Here is a 15,824-nt window from a genome sequence, read left to right on the forward strand (position 1 = left end):
GCATAAGGGCAGATCTTTAAAAGCCACGCCAGAGAGCTCGCCACGGTGACAAGACTATACCTTCCATATGAATTGACGATGTCCTATACGAAGATGCAGGAGATGAAGATGAAATGATCAAAGATCTGGAAGATGACGAATATGATGACTGCCTTGATGGCTAAGAATTCAGAGCAGTATTTGATGATACGGACACGGAGAACGACTTGGAGGATTTTAGTTTATTATTTTTATGCATTTTTATTTTACTTTAATAAATTTTCACTTGCCTGTGTATCCTAAAAAAAAATAATAGTTCAAGTAACAAATGTTTCTTTTACAGAGTAAAACAAAAAGTAAAAAATCCTTCGGTATTGTGCCTTAATCTACTGATTTGGTAATTATAGATGGTTAGTCTAGAACAGTTAAACATGTTGTATAAACCAAAATAATGCAAATGGCGCACGATCGCTCTTTTGTATTTTAAAATACAATAGTAATATGAGAATGCATACAATATTATTGGATATAGTGAAGTACAAGTAAAGCATAACTTTTTAAAAGACCTACTGTTTTCCTCCAGTAGTAACTACGGTATCGCAATCTACCGATTTGGGAAAGCATAGACGGTACGCTAATTTTATACCGCGTGTATGATGCGACCCCTTTAAAATTAGCTTCAAAATTAGGTTTCAAAAGTCGCATAATATGAGAGTATATACGGTAATACACAACAATGCCACCCAACCAATTTCAACCGATTGCTCTCCTTTTCGATTCCAACATGTTTCTAACATACACATTGTACTTGTACATTACGTTGCATAATTCCTAATCATTTCGAAACCTATTCTGGTTTTACAAGATTTTCTTTTTTTCTTACATGATATATCAAATATAGTAGAATAAAAGAAATATTCAACTTAACAGTGCAAAGATTTGATGTCAAAATACGTATGCTAGATGTATTTAAAAAGTGCAAGTTTTCCTGCCAGATGCTAGACTGAAAATTTTCTTGCTAATTACCTCAAGAAAATGAAGGGTAGCATTAAAAATGCGAAATTGGTAACACTGGACTGAACATGTCCACGCATCATACTACTACGCAACCATACGGCTTTTCATATTTTTGTGTTTTGTAAGATGATTTTGAAATTATATTTACAGTACAAAAAGTGTTTTATTATGGGTTTACTAGAGTATATAAAATATGTGGGTAGTTTGTGGGACAGTGTAACTACTATTTATTACTTTGTGTGTGATAGTACGTACGTACATACGTACAAACAAGATTGTATGAATGGTGACGTCACGGCAGTCATCTTTTGCATTTTTAGGTTAATATGCATTTTGTGAATGAATAAACATTTATGATAAAAAAGTATTTACTGTACGTGCAAATAAAAGTACAATGCTGTAGTATTAATGTAATCACAGGAACAAACTAATAAATGTGTGCTGTGATGTGTATTTTTGTCTTTTGAATAAATGTTTTCCCCAAGATCAACACATGCAGAGGCGAGCCTGCGCGTGCGCAAAGTACTTAATCTAGCGAGAGAATCTTTAATTGCGGCAATCTCATGTCCAGACCCCTCATTCTGCGTTCGTTAGATCGTTCATTAGCAACTTGTTAATTATCTCCAGTCACATGTATTTTTATATTAATCCATACCATGGCTCCTAAACGTCCTGCTTCTGGTAAAGCTTCTGGCAATGAGCCTAAGCAAGTAAGGAAGGTCATGACCCTCCAGCAGAAGGTGGAATTGCTTGATATGCTTAAAGCAGGCAACAGTTTTGCAGCCGTAGGTCGCCATTTTGCAGTCAATGAAAGTACAGTCAGGTATGTAATCGTTTATCAACGAAAGTGCTTATAATGTACAAATAATGCATATAGTACGTATACGTATACGTATATGCTGTAACGATAATTAATTAATGAATTTTCTTTATATTTTCAGGTCCATCCAGAAGGAGGAGGTCGAGATAAGAAAGGCCGTCGGCATTAGTTTTCTTGGCAGCGCCAAGAAAATGAGTACTGTACGAGACCAGGATGTGGTACGCATGGAGTCTGCCTTGGCACTGTGGATACACGACTGCCGTAAGAAGAACGTTCCCCTTGGTCGTGTATTCATATGTGAGAAGGCATGGCAGCTCTACGCAAAATTTTCAAATGGCAGCAACGTAGCTCAAGAAGCGGACTTCCTAGGCTTTGACGAAGCCTCTGATGAAGAAGAGCCAAAAGCAGGACCTTCTTCAGCTCTTCAGGAGTTTCAAGCTAGCAAGGGCTGGTTTCAGCGATTCATGCAGAGATTTCAGCTCAAGCATGTCTCCTTGCATGGCGAAGCTGCATCGGCAGACGTGGACGCTGCACAAAATTATCCAGAAACCTTCAAAAAGCTAATCAGCGACAAAGGCTACTGTCCACAACAGGTTGGTTTTAACTTTATGTATACGATTTTATACTTTTATTACATAGTTTAACTGAATTCCTTTATTTATTATTATATATATTTTTTAATTTCAAACATCATTAGCATTACATACTTTATTCATTTTAATCTTTTCATGTTTTTCAGGTCTTCAATATGGACGAGACTGGCCTCTTCTGGAAGAGGATGCCGTCACGTACATGTATTATGAAAGACGAAGCCAGAGCCTCGGGTTTCAAGGCACACAAGGATAGGGTGACCCTTATCATGTGTGGCAATGCGGCGGGCTTCATGTTGAAGCCAGGTTTAATTTACAATTCCGCTAAACCCAGGGCCCTCAAGAATAAAAATATGCATACGCTGCCGGTGTTTTGGATGCATAACTCCAAGGCCTGGATCACCAAAGTCCTTATGGAACGGTGGTTCCTTCAAAGCTTCATTCCACAAGTCAAGCAATACCTCAGCGACTTGTGTATGGAGTTCAAGGTCTTGTTGCTTATGGACAACGCCCGTGGCCACCCTGCTGATCTTTGTTATGAGGGAGTCCAGATCAAGTTCCTCCCTGCGAATACCACCTCTCTTCTGCAGCCCATGGATCAAGGTGTAATCCGTGCTTTTAAGGCACTATACACCCGGAACTCCCTCGATCACCTAGTCAAGGCAATGGATGACGACAGTGCATTCACGCTGAAAGCTTATTGGCGAAAATTCACAATCGCTACCTGTCTGAACGTCATCGATAGGTCATTGAGGGATATGAAGAAAGAGACCCTGAATTCCTGCTGGAAGAAGTTGTGGCCGGAGTGTGTGAACGATTAAAAGGGATTTTCTCCACAAGAAATTCAACATTCTGCAATAGATAATGCCGTCAAATTGGCGAAGATCCTTGGTGGAGAAGGATTCGACGACATCACCAACGATGAAGTGGGATCCCTGATCGACACACACACTGAACTCTTAACGGACCAGGATCTGGAAGAAATGATTGACTGTCATCGACGACGACGAAGACTCGACAGGTTCAGGGAACGAGGGGGATGAGGATGGGGGTCTTACCTTGGACTTCCTGAACAATTATATTAGGTTGTTCAAGGAGGCAAAGGAGAACATTTTGGAACGGGATCCTTGCGTAGAACGTGCCTTAAAGTTCATCAATAGCTTTGATGGGGCACTGAGCCCCTATGCATACCTTCTGAGCACCATGAAGAAGCAGGTGCAGCAGCTGCCCATCAAGCTATTTTTCAGTGGCGAAGAAGGCCCCTCCAGCCCCTGAAATGCCTCCTGAAGAGGAGGAAGGGACGCCCCCAGAGGAGACGTAACTCCTCTCCTTTGCTGTGCAGTCTTATCTTCATTTTCATTCGACTGCACAGCTAATTCACCATCATTAGTATCTTCGGTCAACATTGATCACTGGTGAGTACAGTACCAATTTGCTCTAAGTAATATTTACCATTAAACTTTGAAATATAGCTATACGTATACATAAAGTGATTTAGCATGACAGTTTAAGGTGGTACAGCACATATACTAATGTATTTGGTTTTAACAAATTTCTTTTTATTTTTACAGGTATGGAGTACGTACGTAGTCCAGTGCACAGCTGTCGTCTGATCACTACTCATATGATTAACTTTGTACATAAAAGTATTTGTATATAACTGTATGTAGTATTTGTATACGATGTATATATGTATAGCCTAGTATTTATGCATTATATTATTAAAGTGTTTGAATGATGCTAAAGTATTTCAATATCCGAGGAAATAGTAAATTTCCCCACAATGAAGTTGGGTACATGTATGTATATCTAAGATGACTTAAATTATAAAAGCCTTTTATGTATAAGCTAGCTTTTGCAACAACACATATCTTACGAAAAATTAGTTATGTGAAGATGGTTTTAGAAGTACAAATGATAGTTATTGTATCGTTAAAAATATCAAAGTGAACGAAGTCGCAAAGTCGATTCTATGTCATGTTTTTCCTAAACGCGTTGACTTAAAGGAAAACGTTATTTTGGTTTTTTTATCACTGCCACAAACCCATAACAATGCAGTGTAAGTATGATAATTCTAAACTATTATTCACTACCAAAATAACGATGATATTTTGTATTGAAAATGATATTTTTATGATAAAATAAAGTTTCACATATACTTACCGAACAGTTACATAATCAAAGCCCACCCACCTCCCCACAGATGGACGTGTCGGCTAAACGAAAATTGACGGTAGAAGGCTAGCAGTACCCAGGGTTCCCGGATGTGGGCGGGTCTTGTATCACCTATACTTAAGATAGCAACGCCGCTGGCGCCAACAATTTGAATTTCGACTGCCGCAGGTAAGAAGCTATAAGCTATGTAACTGTTCGGTAAGTATATGTGAAACTTTATTTTATCATAAAAATATAATTTTCACAAGTGACTTAACGAACAGTTACATAGCTGAATCCAAACTACCCGGAAGGAGGGTAGATGGACTACATAAAAATGACAGTAAGACCACATTAAATAGCAAATGTTGCAGTACCCTACCTTGTGAGAGAGCAGCTGCAGGAGAATACTGCCTCTGGTTGGCGCTCTCATCACTCGTAGGAGACGTGGCAGTATAGGCCAGGGTCGTTCCTACTTAGTGGGATTTTGTAACCATGGACAAGACCGTTGGTTGACAAAATATTAAAAAACAGATAATGCCCTTGCCCTGGGCTTCAAAAACCAGATAAAAAACAACAGACCATCAACCTATTTACCAAAAATAAAAATGACAAAAATACTTCAAAAAGGTAATAAATAAAAAGATCTGGAGGTTATCCAAAGTACTATGAGCCTCCAGTCTGCCCACGACTCAACAACCTATAACAAGGCGAGGAGACAGTAGAGGATAGAAAGTTTCCCCTATGTTTCCTTTCCCAACACCATGCCCGCTACCGACAAAGGACCCAATTTTACAACAAACTATCATAGGTAGCCTCTACATTCTTCAGGTAAAATGAGGCGAACACAGATCTCGATCTCCAAAACGTAGATTGAAGAATCGAGGAAAGCGACAAATTGTGCTTGAAGCTTAAGGATGTCGCCACTGCACATATTTCATGTGCTTTCACCTTAAGCACATTTAGAGTCTGATCTTGGACTTGAGAGTGTGACTCCAGTATCAGACTTCTCAAAAAGAAAGAAATAGCGTTCTTGGAGAGGGGTTTTGCAGAATTCTTAACCGAACACCAAAGTCTGTCAGAATTACCTCTAACGGATTGTGTCCTTGACAGGTAACATTTCAGAGCTCTGACAGGACATAGTAAATATTCTTCGTCCATCGGACCCACTACATTAGATAATCCCTTAAGTACAAAAGATTTAGGCCATGGGTTAGAGGGAGATTCGTTCTTTGCTAAAAATTCGTTAACAAAAGAACAAACCGCATTACTATTTTTGAACCCCACCTCTTTGTGGATGGCTTGAAACTCACTCACTCTCCCTGCTGTAGCCAATGCGAAGAGAAAAAGTGTCTTCCTCGTTACATCTCTCAAAGACGCTTCACGAAGTGGCTCGAATCGTGGAAGGACCATCAGAAAAGTTAAAACTGCGTCCAAGTTCCAGTCCACACTATCCTTCTTGGATACTTTTACTGTATTAAATGATTTAATTAAATCTCCAATATCCTGGTTAGAGGAGATGTCAAGCCCCCTATGCTTAAACACTGAGGACAGCATAGCTCTGTACCCTTTAATTGTCGATACCGACAAGTTCTTAACTTCTTTAAGGTACAGCAAAAAAAAAATCAGCTATTTCTGTCAACAGAGGTTTTAGAAGACAAGAAATTATGTCTTCTGCACCACGTCCTAAGCTCCCACTTCGATTGGTTAAAAGCTTTGGCAAGAAAGAGCTTCTTCGACAGTTAGCAAATAGCCTCTGCGCTCTAACGAGAAAAACCCCTTAGCTCTGACGAGTTTCCGGACAGTCTGAACCCTGTCAGTGACAGAGCGGACAAATTCTGATGATACCTGTCAAAGTGGGGCTGTTTGAGTAGCCGAGGATACTGAGGAAGAAGTCTGGGATGGTCTATAACCAACTTGAGAAGGTCTGGGAACCACTCTTTCCTGGGCCAGAATGGTGCTACCAGCATCATACACACATTTTGATGCGAGAGGAACTTGTTCAACACCTCTCTGATCATTCCAAATGGGGGAAAGGCGTAAACGTCTAGACCCGTCCAATCCTGAAGCATTGCGTCGGTCTTCCAAGCAAGAGGATCTGGAACTGGGGAACAAAAGATCGGAAGTCGATTGTTCCTCGACGTGGCAAACAGATCCACTGAAGGTCTTCCCCAAAGTTTCCAAAGTTCCTGACAAACTTTGTCTTGCAATGTCCACTCCGTGGGAAGAACTTGGTTTACTCGACTGAGTTCGTCCGCCAGTACATTTAACTTCCCCTGTACAAACCTCGGAACGAGGGAAATATCCCGATCTTGAGACCAGAGAAGGAGATCTTCTGCGACTTTGTTGAGGAAGAATGAATGGGTTCCTCCCTGATTCCTGATATAATATAGAGCGGTGGTGTTGTCGGAATATACTGCCACTCTCTTTCCCACGACCAAAGGAGCGAATGCTTGCAGACCGAACCAAATCGCCTTCAACTCCTTCATGTTGATGTGATTCAACCTCTCTTTCTCTGACCATAATCCTGAGATCTTTTTGGTTCCTAGGAGAGCACCCCAACCTCTGTCCGATGCGTCTGAGTATAATTCTAGGTCTGGGTTCTGTAATGTCAGGGAGAGACCCTCTTGCAATCTTTCCCTTGACATCCACCATCTCAAGTCCTTCTTGATCTCTTCCGACACTGGGAACGAATACGTGTCTGGTTGAGACTTCCGACACCAACTCGCTTTGAGAAAAAACTGAAGAGATCTCATGTGAAGACGACCCAACTTTACAAACGTCTCTACTGATGATAATGTCCCTAGGAGACTCATCCATTCCAAGGCGGAGGAGGACTGACTGTTCAGGAATTGGCTCACTTTTTTGAGGCAAGATTCTATTCTTTTCGGGGACAGAAAAACCCGAAAAGTCTGAGAGTCCAGAATCATCCCCAAATAGGGGATCTTCTGGGAAGGCACTAATTGAGACTTCTCCAGGTTGATGAGAATTCCCAATCGATTCGCTAATGACAGTGTCTTCCGTAAATCCTTCACGCACTGTGTCCTCGAACTCTATCTGAGAAGCCAGTCGTCCAGGTAAAATGCTGCATTTATGCCCAACATATGCAGCCATTTCCCCAATGGAGCAAGAACACGAGTAAATACTTGAGGGGCCGTCGAAAGGCCAAAACAAAGGGCTCCGAATTGATACGTCCTCCCTTCGAACACAAATCTCAGGAACTTCTTTGAACTCTGGTGAATCGGCACATGAAAATAGGCGTCCTGCATGTCCAGGGACACCATCCAATCGCCTGGGCGAAGTGCCGACATCACAGAACGATTTGTTTCCATATTGAACTTTGTCTTCAGCACATAAAGGTTCAATGCGCTTACATCTAGCACTGGCCTCCAACCTCCCGAGGCTTTGGGAACTACAAAGAGTCTGTTGTAGAATCCCTGAGAAGTGTCGAGGACTTCCTCTACTGCTCCCTTCTTGATGAGTGCATTGACCTCTGCTGCTAAAGCCAAAGCCCTCTCTGATCCTGGAGAATATGCTGTTAAGCTGATTGGTGTATCGGAGAGAGGAGGATCTAGAACAAAAGGAATCGAGCATCCCTCTCGAAGAACTTGCACTACCCATTGCTCTGCACCTCTTCGACTCCATTCTTCCCAAAAAAGATGGAGTCTTGCCCCTACTTGCATGTGAAGGAACGGCTTCTCACTTGTCCGAAGGTTTGGGGGGGGGGGGGGGGGGGGGGGGGGGGGGGGGGGGGGGGGGGGGGGTTTCTTTGAGGACTTGTACTGTGGACGCAAATTAGTCCTGGGTCGTTGCCACTTAGGTTTATTCCCTCGAAAGGGATGCTTCTGAAGAGAAGAAGACTTTGCTCCTGTCGGAGTAGGCTCTTTTGGACGTCTAGAAGACTGAAGAAGGAGATCATTAGTAGATTTCTATTCTAAATCCGATAGAATTTGTTGAATGGTTTCTTCAGGGAAAAGGTGAGATTTACAGAGAGGAGCAAACATGAGAGCCGACTTCTGGTTATTAGTGACTCCTTTAGACACGAAAGAACACCACCTTTCTCTCTTCTTCATCACTCCCATTGTGAAAAGGGCTGCTAATTCTCCCGAACCATCTCTAACAGCCTTATCCACACAGGACAGAACTCCTAACCAATCTGTGGCAAAATCTTCTTCTAAAGACTGACAGTCTTCAATCTTGCGAGCTAAAGAGGGCAGTAGTCCAGTCCAAAAAAAAAACTAAATACCTCAAATACTACTTTAAAAATATTCTTCACCAGATGGTCAAGCTCCGAGAAAAAATTTTAGCTGACGAAAAAGCTGCTCTTCGGTGTGAGTCCACTAAACCGGAGAAGTCTCCCTGGGAGGAGGCAGACACTCCCAAAGAAGGAACTTCTCCAGTTGCGTAGAAGAAATACGCTTCACTCTGAAGCTTAGAAGGCGGGAAAGCAAACGAAGCCTTACCGGTTTCCCTCTTCTTAGAAAGCCACTCTGTTGACTCCTTAAGTGCCTGCTTCGAGGACTGAGAAAGAACCAGTTTAGGTAGACACGAATACGCTGTCTTCCTATCTTTAACGAACATTGAAGGCAGTGAAGACGGAGAAGCAGGTTCAAAGTAATCTGGATAAGTGGAAAGAAAAAATTTAAGAAGACTTGAATAAGCCGACGAATCATTGTCATCTTGATCCAAAGCTTCCTCTTCAGACTGCACGGAAGCGGAGTTGAAATCAGGCTTATGTTGTACCCCGGTGGAGGATTTCAACAAACTCATAAGATCCTGAAAATGCTTCTTAAATAGAGCTAAGGTAGAATCGTCTAACACTGTAGAAGTCGATGGTCTTTATCAGTCGAAGAAAGAGATTCTTTCCTAAACGGTGAAGTCCTCCGCAGCAACGATCGACACGGTGAACACCCAGTCGAAATTCCTATCGACTCACAGGTGAGGGGAGTCGAACGAAGACGAGCGAATACGCTTCTCTGGACAGTAATACGGAGTCGAATGACGGCGACCGAGCCAAACTGCGACTGAGACTCGCTTGGGAGAGTCGAGCGATCTGAATTATCACGAAGTTTAGTCCGAGATCCATTGCTTTTAGCCGAAAAATGCGACTGCGGAGGAGATTCACTAAATATCCCATCCGGAGCAAAACTACATGAAGGTTGAGGACTCCAATGCCTCTTAGACTTCTTAACAGGAGTCGGTGACGAATTACCCCCAAGAATCGAATGTCTTTTTAACGGTCGAGACACCAAATCACTTCGCCTTTTGCGCACTGGCGATTGCACTTCCGAATCAGAAGACAGACGAGAATCACAAACAATAATACCTTTCCACATCTTTTTGGACGGACACCCGCTAGTCGACGAGTCGACGGCTGACCGTGGGCAAACTCCCCCAGACTCCTTCTGACCTCGAGGTATGTCTTTCTCCCGGTTTGAGGGGGAGCGGGACAGTGACCTTCCGTCTGGGAGTCGAGGGGGAACGGACAACCGCCTCCTCTAGGCGCAACATTAACACTTTGCACTGCACTAGATTTCACTGTGCTATCTCTATACGAAAGCTTTAAAAGACATTCCTAACTTCATAACTGATTCAGCTAACACTTCAAACTTTTTATCCATCTTAGACTCAAGCAAGGCAATGGTGTTGGGTTCGGAAACATGGGCAACTTGAACAGGGGTAATCAAAGGAGAAGTAGGAGGACTATTAATTGGAGAAATATTCTCTAATAAAGGAGAGGCAAGAGAAGACTTATTTGTCTCCGAAGGAACAGGAGAAGTTTCTAACCTATTCTTACTATTAGCTTTAAGAGCTGCCTTCCTTTTCCTATCTTTCTCCATTTTCTCAGCATGCAATCTAACCGCCTTCCATCCCTGTTCATCCAATTCTTTACATTCATCACATGTCACATCCATACCATTACAATTTTGTCCTCTGCATTTAGTGCACTTAGAGTGCGGATCGTGACATAACTTAGCTAATCTTGTTTTGCAGCCAGCGCTGCAAAACCTCACAGCAGATGAACTAGAATCTGACATAATTAGCAATAATGACGAAAAACTGAATAGAGATAGCTAACTGGCAAGAAAAACCAAAAACTTTTACATCACCAAACAAAAACCAAAATCCAAAATGGCGACGCAGGAGACTGCAGTGAAAATCTCACAGGTGTTACCCCGTGAGCGGCAGAAACGAAAATTGATGGTAGAAGGCTAGCAGTACCCAGGGTTCCCGGATGTGGGCGGGTCTTGTATCACCTATACTTAAGATAGCAACGCCGCTGGCGCCAACAATTTGAATTTCGACTGCCGCAGGTAAGAAGCTATAAGCTATGTAACTGTTCGGTAAGTCACTTATGTGAAAATGAATGTTACGTATATTCCAAACATTATTACTACGTAGCATGAATAGTATTATAAAAATTTCGAAAGATAATCTTGCTGTGAATGCTACCATAATTTGATTTTCATATATACGTACGTACATTTTGTCAGCTGGCTGGCCTCGCATAGATAAAAGTTGATTTCACTGATATGGAATTACTTCACGAATAGCCTTTTTATTATGAAGATATGATGATAATATATAAGGTAAAAAATGCTTTTCCGTATTTCGTTTACGCTTCGTCGCCAATAACAAACAGCAATACTTAAGATAATCTATGACAAATAGCGTTTGTATGACTTCATTGTTCAGAGAAGTTATATACGAATACTGCCAAAATAATAATGAAGTTCGAATTAATTTTAGCCTTAATGTTATTACTACCGTAATTACACTACTACTACTATTAAAATTTCTAAAAGTTTATCAAACAAAAAATGTCACTTTGAACGCAATTTTATACATAAACCATTTTAGTAAAATTATAATATGCTTACATTTTGTGGCTGGCCACTCCGACGATAAGTTGAGTGCAGTGATTTGGAATTATTCTTTGAATAGGCTATTTATTATGAAGATATGACTATAATATATAAGGTAAGAATGGTTTTATTACCTTTATTGTCAGTTAATATCATAATATGAGTCTTTAAATGTATGTTGGTAGTTATCGGACCACGGCCGAGGGTTAGCCTACCAAAAAACATTGCATACGCAACACGACAAACCCGTGATGCAGCGATTCATACCAGTGATGTAGCATGAGAAGCGGTCCAAGAAAAAACCCGTGATTAACTGGATCCGTGAAAACTGATCCGTGAATAAGCGATGCCCCACTGTACCGCAAGTAGCCTTATACGGTTCGCCGCTAGAACACTTTTCCACATATTCAGGCCGACCATTAATTCATCAAATGTATATAAAAGATATATATATATAAATAAATAAATAAAAAGTATGGATACAAGTGGGGTCGATATAATACACTCCGTAAGAAGTTGGAAGGGTTACAAATTATAATAAAAAAGGAATCACGATAAAATCAATAAGCAAAACGTAACCATAGGTTAATAAAATATCCAAATATATACGCGTAAAGATTGAACGCTTTAGTTTAGTGGTCCATTCAGTATTCTAGGGATATTAATGACAAATAAGGTAAAAGTTCAAACACAATCAAAACCTACTGACATTGTCTGTCCCGGTGATTTATATTCGTAGTCAATGAAAAAAAAAAAAATTAATAAATAAATAAAAGATTTTAAAGTCAGGAAGTCTAGAAGTGAAAATGTATATTTATGCGAATAATCTTATACAGGGTAAATAGTATATATAAAATTTGTAAGGAAAACCTTTTCTTTAGTTTGAATAAGGAATATCTAATTTAACCCCTTCTTTACCGGGTGGGTGAGCAGAATAAAAACATTGCGTTCGCTGCCGAACTGAATCTCTTGGTAGTGACTCCAGTTTGGAGGGGTGCCGATCGTAAAAATATTTGCCAAAAATACTCTAATCAAGACAGGCTAATGAAATTATCAGGTATTATTAGCACTATAATAACGCATATTCTCTGAGTTTTATCATCCTACAGGGAAAATAAATGATTTTATGAAAAAAAATGTGAAACTCAGTGTCCCTTGTACAAGGGACACTGGTGGTCGGTGAGAAAACTACAGTCTTGAATAGAAATTCGGTCTTACACAATGTTGGTATATCCACCTGGAACATGCACATAAAGTATTATCAAAATAGAACAGTAAATAAGCACATAAAAAAAAGAGCAAAAACTAAAGCGAAAGCCCCGCCAATAAATATGGAAATCGCAAATTTTATAGTATATCTTTCAAAAATTGGTCAATGTCATTTTCTATGTTTTCTAAGACTAGTTTCATCACAGAAAACAACTTTAGGGGCATCAGGGGTATCTAAACTAATTTTTCAAGTTTCTTTTCCTCAGAAAAAAATCGCTTTTTCTCTGGTTTGGTTTTTTATATATAAAGTTACTATAAGGCTTTATTTTTACCTTCATTTATCTGGTGTTCATATCTTTTATTTGTAAAATGTAATAAGTGAATAAATAAATAAATACAGTAAATGATGATACAACTGGTTTTATACTTTGGTAGAAGTTATTACATGTTTACGCTTGTCTGGTTGTGATTTTTTTGTAGAGATGCAGTTCATCTGTCACCTACACACTACTATAAGCAGTAATAATATTTTTTGGGTTCATCTACGTCTGGCATCGTGTCATACTGTTTATTTTGCTCCAAAACTCTTCAAACATAAATTACAGAATGATTGGAAGTCCCTATCTGAAAAGAGGAGTTTTGGTGGTACTATGCGTACCACCTTTATGCACCCAGGGCGGTGTAGTAGACTTGAATGGTGGTACCCACCTACCTCCAAACAAACTTTCGGTAATGAAGAGGTTAACATAATTACATATATTTTACAATCATGCAGATTTCCAACATGAAACTAATATTATATTGTTCAATTTTGGTACTGTTTTTTTCAGACATTCTTCTCATGTGGGTGGAGTATTAAAACAAAAAATATCATTTGAAAGTACTAAAGTCATATTTATTACAGCAAGTAACGTAACTCTTAAGCTGGTGATGAGGTCATCAGTCTAGAAGGTGCCTGGCGCATTTGCCGAATCATTATTGTTCCTTTTAACCTCAATAAACTGCTTGCACAGGCTTCATCAGTAGTGTGTGTCGTCTCGTGCTTGCAAAGCAGGTTGGCTGGAGAGAGGAATGCTTAGCACGAACTTCTCATGGGCAAGGCAGGTCGTTAGGTACAAGTGTCTATACCGTGTGTGCAATGCAACTTTAGTTAAGAAATTGCAATAGTTTTAAAATTAATGAACGAAATAAGCAAACAGAATTTTTATAACAACAAAATGAATTAATTTTTTCTGAACCTCATAGACAATTAGAGTCAATAAATAAATCAGCTTACGATATTGGTAAACGGACATTTAGAAGTATCAGGTCATGGATATGAAAAATGTACTTGCAACATTAGCCTATTACAATTCAAGTAAATCACATTCATGGGAAAATGTCAAATTTTCTTGAAAAACCCAAAGTTTATATAGAAATTAGTTACATAGTGGGTTCTTTCGCTGCATCTCCTGCCTATTAAAGTTCTAAAAATTAACCTCGGAGGATGTGTGCGAGAAAATTGAATATGAAACTTTTGTTAGGGGCACATAGGATCGGATTTTATCACAGCTTAATTTCAGTAAGCGTAGAGAAATACAGAATCATGATTAATGTTCTCTTTGACTCTTATGTTGCCTGGCAATCTTACAAATAGCTCCGCTTCCCACTTCTTTATCTAGTAACTTACTACCAGTAATATCAATACGAATCCCAAAGAAAACTCTATATCTGTTTATTTTTTATAATTATGGATATTTTTACGGTCATCATAGACCTGGATAGGTTCACTCATTGTTATAATGCCATGGATAAAAAAAGTTTGTACAGCCGACTCTTTTGAATTCCATAAAATATCAGCGAATTCATGTGGGTTAAGTCTGGTTCTTAATGGCTTTCTCCCTCCCGTATTTGGATGTTGTCTGAATTTACTTTGCCCTTGTGACAAGTATAATTTCACTTACAGGCTGATTAATGGAACCTGGTTACAGTACCCTGCAGTACAAGAGTTTCACATCGCATGCCCAGACAGATAGTCTACAACTTCAAAAACCGTTAGTCGCTGCGGACGACTGCAGTGAAGTAACAACCGCCTACAATGTGAGGGGAATAAGCTTCATCATAAGTGAACAAGCCATTTCGTGGACTTCTTGGACCGACACCCGTATCCCGTCGTTAATCTCGTTTTTAATGCGGAATGCTCCAGCGGCTGTCGGGAATCGACTACAAAAGGGACAAACTTCCAACAATTACGACCAAGAGGATATTCAACTCTACGTTTGCTGGCGAAGGACTCGTGCTGGGGATGATTTTATTCATCGCGAACGTATTCGTATGGCATAGGATGGAGAGGACAAGTATGAGCGCAAAATAGAACATTGGACCCTGCCCAGGCAATTTCCCCCTTGTTTTTAACCATTTGGAATTGGCCATTTCATTTGGCTATGGGTGGTTGTCTGGAACTGTGTAGTGGACAAAAAGTTGTTCGAAACACTAGAATGTGCAGTGGGTATTACCTCGGTCATGTATCCTATATATAAATGATCATAAATAACAGAATCGAAATATATCTTTAAAATGCACCTCGATTAATCACTTAGATTAGTCGTTTATGTTGATCAGTTGTATTAAGTGCACATATATTGATCATAATTATATGAATGCATATATATATGTATAAACAAATCAGGTAGCCTATACAGTGTTCCCCCCGTATTCACGTTCTCCGGATTCGCGGACTCTCACATTCGCGGATTTTTCTTTGGAACCCATCTAGAAATTATTTGCAGACGGACTCGCCCATTCGCAGAATTTTCCGACGAAAATAATCACTAATTAGTGTATTTTGATGTATATTTTCATGACTAAATACATTTTTATGATACAAAAATGATTTACTAATTTTCAAATATTAATTTTGATTAATACTGTATTAGTAAGTTTAACCCTCTTACTCCGAATGGACGTATTAAACGTCGAGTCAAAATGTTTCCCGTATGCCGAATGGATGTATCATACGTCGACTCAAAAAAGTTTTTTTAAAAATTCGCGGAAAAATACTTATAGGCCTACCAGCCGAAAACTTTTGAATCACGCGCCTTGGGGGATGCTGGGAGTTCACGGATCAAGGCGTTGTTTTATTTACAACCGCTACGCAGGCGCGCAAGTGCGAATTTCTTTCTTATCGCACTAAAAAGTATCAGTAACACA

The 15,824-nt window shown here is 39.9% G+C and overlaps 1 protein-coding gene across 1 annotated transcript; it reads left to right on the plus strand.

Annotated features, from left to right (window-relative positions):
• Positions 1 to 1,652: 1,652 nt before the first annotated feature.
• Positions 1,653 to 3,227, plus strand: LOC135217250 (tigger transposable element-derived protein 1-like). The gene is made up of 3 exons (XM_064252979.1): positions 1,653 to 1,819; positions 1,938 to 2,409; positions 2,556 to 3,227. The coding sequence occupies exons 1-3, from the start codon at positions 1,653 to 1,655 to the stop codon at positions 3,225 to 3,227; spliced, it is 1,311 nt and encodes a 436-aa protein (XP_064109049.1).
• Positions 3,228 to 15,824: the final 12,597 nt, after the last annotated feature.

This window comes from Macrobrachium nipponense, chromosome 7 (assembly GCF_015104395.2).
Source record: "Macrobrachium nipponense isolate FS-2020 chromosome 7, ASM1510439v2, whole genome shotgun sequence".
Taxonomy (NCBI): domain Eukaryota; kingdom Metazoa; phylum Arthropoda; class Malacostraca; order Decapoda; family Palaemonidae; genus Macrobrachium; species Macrobrachium nipponense.